General features: G+C 33.9%; 1 protein-coding gene across 1 annotated transcript in view; it reads left to right on the top strand.

Annotated features, from left to right (window-relative positions):
- Positions 1–8,904, top strand: part of ARL6IP6 (ADP-ribosylation factor-like 6 interacting protein 6) — a 29,249-nt gene that overhangs the window by 5,400 nt on the left and 14,945 nt on the right. Inside the window, exon 3 of the mRNA XM_012659339.1 lies at positions 3,277–3,409. Within this exon, the coding sequence (XP_012514793.1) occupies positions 3,277–3,409 (133 nt within the window). The remainder of the gene's footprint in view (positions 1–3,276; positions 3,410–8,904) is intronic.

Below are 8,904 nucleotides of genomic sequence, written 5' to 3'. Positions count from 1 at the left end.
TACTTATTTAAAGGCCTACGTCCTTTGACAGCAGTTCTTCCTCTGGAAATTTGTAAAATATCTTTGTACAACTATACACTGACCTACAAGAGTGTTCTTTGTAGCGTTTATAATAGTGAAAAACTGGAATAATAAAAGTATACAATAGAACTGTGGCTGTGTGTATTGATATAAAAATCTCTAACATAGAATGTTACATGAAAAAAGTGTGCAGAACAAATTTTCTGATGAGAATCCTATTTGTGGAAAATAAGCTGAAAAAATATTTATATTTTTGTACTTAACTAGCCCCACATATGTACCTACATTACTTAGATAGCTATATAATTTTTGGAAAGATGCACAATGAACTCTTAGCAGATTGTTTTTAAAAATGGAATTGGTGAATTGGGGAAAGAAAGAATTTAACTTCATGTTTATATGCTTTCATTATAAAACAGTTACCCTAAATTTTTAGCTTCAGGATTCTGGAGATACTGACTTGTACAAATTTAGTTGTTGGGAGTTATGAACTTCTGTGGCTTTTCTGCTTATTCATAAATGAACTGAGTAGTTTTCAGATTCATAAGCACTTCTAGACCACTTGTTTTTGCCCTGTCACCGTTTCCTTGCTTATCTGTGATATAACTTTTGATTAGTTTAAAATGAATACAAAATAATTGAGATGCCCAATGTGAGGCAAACACTTAGATTGTGTAATAGTGGTCATTTTGGAAAAACTCAAGAATACTTGTGTTAAATTTGACAGGTATGCCATTAAAGAACCTGAATGAAAAATCTTGCTGGGCTTTAGAAAGCCTCCCATTTGGTTATTTTTAAATGTTATTTTGTGTCTTCACTTTTTTAGGTATCTAGAAGTTTCATCATTCCATAGCAGTCCCCATACTCAAATACTTGATATTTCTTGAGTTGATTACCATCTTTGTTCTGGAAACTTAACATCTGATTTTAAACTTAGAGTTAGCTTGTCAATTATTTTCTACCCTCTTTACAGATATTCATCTAAATAATAGCAAATTAACAGCTACTTGGCAATATAGCAATACATAAATTTTAGTTGTGCTCTAAATCTCATTTCTGTTTTGACCCCTTATCTTACTGGGTTGAGAGGAAAGTTGTACCTTAGTCTCTACCCAGCTTCTGTCCACCCAATCCCAGGTTAGGTTAAGGTTCTAGAGGCTGATGCTGTGCCAGGCTGATTCTCAAGACATTTGCTCAATTGAATGTTGAAACATCTTTTATTCTGGTCAGGATGGCCGTTCAGATGTAGCAACTTCCAGCCACATGACCATCTGCTGTTCCTATGCCTCACTTAGGGCAAAGTCATCTGCAGGCTTGGTCCGGGGCCCATCTGCTAAGACACTGTACACAGCTATACCCCGTGTGTGGTTTTGGGTGGCCTCTTATAGATGGCTTTGCCAGGAAGCCGCAGCAGCACTCCTCCTTCTCCCCATGTACACACATACAACATGGTTTTTTCAAACCAGAAAAATCTTTCTCACCGATAGATAATCCCCTCACCCTCTTTGTCCCTGTTCCACACGGACCTTTTTTTTTAAGAGATAGAGTCTTGCTATATCGCCCAGGGAAACTCCTAGCCTCAAGCTATCTTCCCACCTCAGCCTCCCAAGTAGCTGGTAGTCCATATAATTTTTTTTTTAGAGATGGGGGTCTCATTATGTTGCTCAGGCTGCTTTCAAACTCTTAGCCTCAAGCAGTCTTCCTGCTTCAGTCTCATGCAAACATACTATACCACAATCATTTCATTGTCTTTGCTATCTATTCAGGCAGGATACACTGTGTTCCTGTAATTATTTTGCAACATAAAAATAAAAAAACACTCAAGCTATTTCTCCTTTCTGCTTTGCCACATCCCTCTTCTGGGGCAGTGAACACAGAGCCCATTAGCTCTTTAAAAGAAAGGAAAGGAAAGGGAACTATCAGAGAAAAAAAATAGGTTAATCTTTCAGAAATACTTTACCACACATTTTGTTAATGCTTAATTGCTCTTTGTATTTTAGCAGTTTTATAAGTCTGTTACTAGACTTCACATGGTTTACACACTGTCCACTGCATTTATTTCTTACCTGCTTCTAGTTAAAATAAAGGCTCCTTTGGTGGATCGTTTTGTGTAGGCAGGAAATTTGATAATTCGTAAGTCATCTTCTCGTGTTCTCAACCTTTCCTTCCTGTGTTTCTGAGGCATGGAATACGTACTCTTCAGAAACCTGTCTTACGGAGGCAGTTCGAAAGTGCTTCCACAAAGATTCTGATACAACTTCCTGCTCCTCCCCTATTCAAAAAGGATTGCTCGACTAGAGATTTTTTTAGAAGTTTACTTTTCCATTTAATATTTTGAATAGTAGAATAGTCATATGGGTCAAAATTCAAAAAGTATAAAAGAGTGAACTGAAAAGGCTTCCTCTCACTCCTGTCTCCCAACCACTTGTTTCCTCTCCCTACAGAGGGCCAATGTTAAATTCTTAAAATATCCTTGCAGAAATTTTAATATGTAAGTAAAACGTATATTCATTTCTCCATATGTATAACACACATACATAATACATAATTTCCCCCTTTATACAAGTATTTATTGCTGTTCTGAACATTGATTTTTTGGCTCACCAGTATATTTTGGAGATCTTTTTATAATATATCAGTACATAAAGAGCTTCCTTATTCTTTATAGTTGCATAGTATTACATTTTATGATTGTACTTAATAAACCAACTTTATCCCTCTAATGTTGATCATTTAGGTTGTTTCTAATCTTTATTATAAACAAAGCCACAGAGAGTAATCTTGTGTATACATCATTTTATACAGGTTTGTATGTTTTTAGGGCAAATATCTGGAAGTAGAATTACTTGATTAAGAGATATGTACATATATTATTTTAACAGATACTGCCAAACTGCTCTCCAAAATAGATTGAAATTGATTGAAAAATGTCAGAACATCTTAAGAGTGAAATATTTTGACCATTTTTTCTATAGTTGAATTTTATAAAACTGAAGATGTTATATTAAGTTGAATTTGACCTCCTTTCCACATATTACATTATAATTAAAAGATTCAATGATATGACTTCTAGTTGTGTTTTAGTCATTTATATTTCTACATGAGTTAGCTTGTACTAAGCTCAGATCTCTTATCCCGGTTCCATATAGTTGAGAAGATCAAAAATATACATGATCTGAACATGAGAATACTGGTTTATTCTAAATTGTTTTGCTGTTAATAATTTAAGTTTTTCCCATCTCTCTTCCCATTAAGGATTCTGGACTCTGCTTATAATATCCCTAACTGCTGGATTCTCCTGTTGCAGCTTTTCTTGGACCGTGACTTATTTTGATTCTTTTGAACCAGGAATGTTTCCCCCTACTCCTCTTTCACCTGCCAGGTTCAAGTAAGTATTCCTGTTTCTCGTTTTGTTTTTAACCATTTCAACTGCTAAAAATACTGAAATACATAGAAATAGGAGGCTGCTTATTTGTGAGATATGATAAGGCTCTAGTCTTCATAAAACACAAATGACACAAGGTTTTTAAGCTTGCGGGCTCAGCCTTTAGATATATGGAGAATAATATTTTAAATTCCATATCTAGATAATGTAATGTTTTTTTTAAAAAATGATCAATTACTTTAACAAGGGATATGATTTTAGTGTAATGAGACATTTCATAAGTCACAGAAAAATTTAATGTCATTTTTTCTTTCACTTATAACTCACTTCACTGAATTCCAGCCCTGTGTTTCTACCTATTTAATAGATTTTGTTACCTAGATTTCAGAAAGCACTTTGCACTTAGAGTGATTAAAACTCTAGTCTTCGTCTCAAAGACATCAGTATTCACCCATTTCACTTACCACAAACCCTTATTTATTGTATCTATTCCTTCCCAAGTCCAGTCCTTTCTGCCTTTTCAAATATCATTGGAAGGCTTCTTTTTTGCACCACCCGTGTTTTTGTACTGTTACTACATGAAGCATTGGTCAGTGTACTTGACTCCTTGGTTTTCAATCTTCTAAGCTCTCTCTCTTCTAATTCACCGTGTATACAGTCAGCCCTCTGTATCTTTGGGTTCCATATCCATGGACTCAACCAACCACAGATCAAAAATATTTGGGAAAAAATAATAAAAATTAACAATACAACAGTAAAAAGTAATACAAATAAAAAATAATAGTATAACAACTATTTACATAGAATTTACACTGTATTGGGTATTATAAGGAATCTAGAGATGATTTAAAGTGTACAGGAGAATATGTGTAGCTTATAGGCAAATACTATGCCATTTTATATAAAGGACTTTGAGCATACACAGATTTTGGTATCTGTGGGGGATCCTGGGACCAATCCAGTGGATAACAAGGAACAACTATACTGCTATCTTTCTAAAAACACATCTAGTGACAGCTTTCTCTTTAAAAGTCTTCCATGGCTTTCCTATTGGCTTCAGAATAAAGTCCAACTCCAAAGTATAGCAGAACAATCTTTACTCAGTTGACCCCACCCTTATTTTCTGATTTAGCTATTTCCCCAACATACCCTATGCTGTAGTCACATACCAAATTACTTTGGCATCCCCCAAATAAATTATACAATTTTGAAATGTCATGACTTTATTCTTGCTGTTCTTTCTTCCTGGAATGTCGTTTTCCCTCAGTTTTTATTCCAGCACCACCACAATTCATAAGCTTCATAGATACGAGAAGCTTTTGGGGTTAGAGAAAAGTATTTCAGTGTCCTTTTAAAGATCTGCAATTCTGAGGGCATTTAATCAACTTTTTAAAAATTATCTTTGTAGTTTTTATTAAATTAAACCAGTAGTGCAGGGCCTCAATTTTCAAGGGGTTTATTAGTCATTTAGTTTTAACATGAGATGGTGTCATGTTAGAGACTTAAATTATGTATTTGTTAATACAGCCCTAAAAATAGTTTTGAAATATGCAAATGAATGTGTGTATATACACACAAATGTATGTTTGTGTGTATATACACACAAATGTATGTTTGTATGTATATACAAATGTGTGTTTGTGTGTATATACAAACACACTAATGTAAGTGAAATTGAGTTTTATGGAGAAAACCCTGCCCTCTAGTGTTTGTGGAAAGTATGCAGTTAGTTCAGAAATGTCAGAATAAATATATTCTCTTTGTCACCAGTAGAGTGAGTCCTTGTACAGGAAACAACTTTACATTTTGAGAAAGTTGTAGTCTTCAGACTATTTTCTTGGAAATCAAATTGATGTATTTCATTAATATACAGCACTGTACTTTTACAGAAATATCTTTGTAATAGGTTATATATTCTTCTATCACCTAACATAACAATGATGTCTAATAATACAGAAGTAATTCAGGTTTTTTGTTGAAAATGCTAAAAAAAAAAAGAAAAATAATGGATATAATCAGGGGAAATGACTGCCAACATTTTAATGTATATCTTTCCATTCTTTATGCATATTTTAAAAATTGAAATTGGGATCACAGTGTACATACTGTTTTGTAAGACAGTAAAAAAAAGTCACATCTAGTTGGTTTGTTAAAATAATAGTGTTTTACCATCTTTGTAGACTTAAGTACCTGGGCTTATTTTTTTCTTTTTAAACAGAATAACTAGTTCAAGTGGGGTAAAAAATTGAGAAAACCATATTTACTGTGGCTATCAATTGTATTTCTCAAGAAATGTAAACTCTTCAGGGGAAGAAAAAATACCATGATTGATATTTAGTAAATATGAGGTGAAACATTTAATGAAATCAGCAATTTGAATCAATAATTCATTAGAAGAGATTAAGATTAGAAATAAAATCCTTTTCTTATATTTATTTAAATTTTATTCATATTTACTATTCTATATTAGATTGAATGTTAGAAACTTTCACTTTTACGTAAGCACAATACCTTTAGGAAATACAAAATAGAGAACTTTGCAAGGTATACTTTCAGACAGATACTTAATGGACTTTGACAGGCATGTTTTCCAGAAAGATAGTTCAACGCATTAGCAAACTTTGCTGAGTTAAAAGGTATACTGCTATGACACGTATACAGACTTCTTTATTAGTAAGCCATCATTTTCTTTGCATATTTGATCCAGTATACTTCTAAATTATATGGAGGGCTTTGTCTTAGTTGTTACTGAGTATCTGTTACAGTGTTAAAGAACAAGAGGCAGAAGCAGTAAGTTTAGATTCCTTGGAGTATCTAAATAGGCATTCCCTATTTCTAACTATGTTGTTATTCATTATCCTGCTTTTTCTACTATACCTAATCAGCATCTTCAGTTCACTTCTCGTCACTTTTCCCTGTTCATCCATTAGGTTTTGTCAGTGATTTCCAAGCAGACAAATATGAATGTATAAATAGTCAATATTTCACATTGTCATTATCTGCTTTAATTATAGTTTTCAGGAGTTAATGCATCTAAGTATGTTACCTATTCATGCAAAAGTACTGCATACAAAGAGAACCCAGAGCTTAATTTAAAGAATCTTGGGAGTTCGGTGGCACACAGTGGCTCACACCTGTAATCTTAGCTCTCTGGGAAGCTGAGGCAGGAAGTATCACTTGAGGTCAGGAGTTCCAGACTAGCCTGAACAAGAGTGAGATCCCATCTCTACTAAAAATAGAAAAAATTAACTGGGTGTGGTGGTGGGTGTTTATAGTCCCAGCTACTCGCATGGCTGAGACAGGATTGCTTGAACCCAGAAGTTTGAGTTGCAACAATCTATGATGATGCCACTACACTCTAGCAGGGGAGACAGCGAGACTCTGTTTCAAAAAAAAGAGAATCTTGGAGTTCATTTTAGGCTGGAGCAGTGGCAGTGGCAACATCAGAATGTTTTAAGTTGTCTTCAGTGGGGAAGAAGTTAGGTACAGATACCAGATATGCATCGAAGTGCATTTTTCCTAACAAGTACACCTTTTAAACTAGTATTCTAGGATTACTAAAGGTTCCTATTAAAGATTATGGGAGAACTAATGCCCTCCTAAGCCACCAATCCCGTAGGTGTTACCATTAGTCTAGTTCCTCCAGTTTTTAATAGACTAAGAAACTGAGTCCCAGGAGGTTAAGCAGCTTGCACAAAGTCAAACATTAAATAATTTACATGTAACATACTAGCACCTGACTCTGTTTATTGCTTTTATTTGTTATACTAGCTAACCTATCTCCTCTGCATTATGAAATGAATCAGTAGGAGAAATTTCAGTAATTGAGACAACATCATTTTATTGACAATTAACAGGCAGTCTGAGCTTTTGCTGTGTGGCAGCTTTGTCCCTGCAATATTGTCAAACCCAGTCAACATCTGTTCTTAACATCACACTGTCTTTATCTTCTGCACGCCCCATTTCACGTTACCTGTGCACAAGCCCATCTAGCGGTGAAATGATGTAGCTGCAGGTTTATAGTTACTCTGTGCTAAAAGTACAAACCACTCAATGATTGTAAGTCCCACCTAGGGTAGAAATGTTACGTTATAGTCTAGCACTAAAGTTAGTGGAAATAAGTGATAGGTCTAGCAAAAAGCATAGTGTAGAAAGCTCATTAGTTTTGTAATTAAGAGTAAAATACTTAGTGACAGTAATATGAAAAAAGTTATTAAATATGTCTACCTTGTTGTACTTTTTATGTAGAGTAAGAAATCAAGGACCAACATTGTTAAAGAAATTAAGGGTATTGCTTCACTGCAATCTGCAATCAGTCCTGATAATTATGAAAGTCTTATTGCTGACATGAAAAAGATGCTCATTTTCTAGATCAAAGGTCAAATTTAACAGTATGTACTCCTGTAACCTTCAAGCTAAGGCATTAATATTGTAGAAATATAAAACTAAAATAACCTGAGGGTTCCAGAATAAGTCATTCTTGGTAAGTAAATTTGGTTTATTCATTTTAAATCCAGAGTTAGTTTGCATAACCTAAATAATACAGAGTAAAGTGGCAAGCACCCCTAACATCTAGTGGTTTCCTTAGTAAATTAGCTGAAATCATTGTGAAGGAAGTTACTATGCCAAGGAAGTTTTTGTGTCAATAATATAGGATTATTTGTTTTATGCTGGAGATATCCCACAGATACTTATTTCCAAGGAAGAAAAATTAATGCTTGTATTTAAAGTTATACGGATGGGCTAACTCTATTATGGAAATCAAATGCTGCTAGAAATTTCAAATTTCAAGCTTATGCTACTCAAAGGTATATAAAAGTAAGATTTCTGGTGAATTAGATATCTGAATCTAAAGTTTGGATTATTGAATCACTTACAGAGAAACTAATTTTAAATAATTTTTCTCCTGTTGAGAAACACTATAGAAATAGCATGTCTTGCAGTCACAGCACTGTAGATTTTGGAAAATGTCTCAGTTCTTCATAAATCGTCAGTTGACTTCTATGCAGAGACTTCTCATTTTGAATCTTACAACTAACTGGAGATGAGTCTTTTTGAGGAGTAGAATTAATTGTTTTAAAAAGAATTATCTCAGCCTTGAGCACAATGCCGTGATTAGTTTAGTGACCTTGAATATCTGTGTTTATGATAGGAATATTTATTTTAAAAAAAAGACATCATTTTAAATTTCCCTAGATGCTTTTAAAGGAGACTTAAGCCTTCAAAATCATCCCTCAGATAGCAATTTTGAGTTACCAGAAAAATATAATGTTATTACAACTCGACTCAGTTTTAAGTCACAGATGTATTGGTTGTATTTATGGCTTATTTGATATAGGGTTTGTGGTCAAAATGCAGGGAAACTTCACAGTTATCAGTGTTATGTCATGATTTCTAAGAATGTGCTAAGGTAAAGAGTGGTATCTTTTTTCCACAAAAGCTTATTTAAAATATAACCTGTAGCGTTACATTGGCAATCTACGTTATTTCATAGTTAA

This window comes from Propithecus coquereli, unplaced genomic scaffold (genome assembly GCF_000956105.1).
Source record: "Propithecus coquereli isolate 6110/MARCELLA unplaced genomic scaffold, Pcoq_1.0 Scaffold118, whole genome shotgun sequence".
Taxonomy (NCBI): domain Eukaryota; kingdom Metazoa; phylum Chordata; class Mammalia; order Primates; family Indriidae; genus Propithecus; species Propithecus coquereli.
Note: the sequence above shows the minus strand (reverse complement) of the source record. Positions and strands in the feature narration are given on the sequence as shown.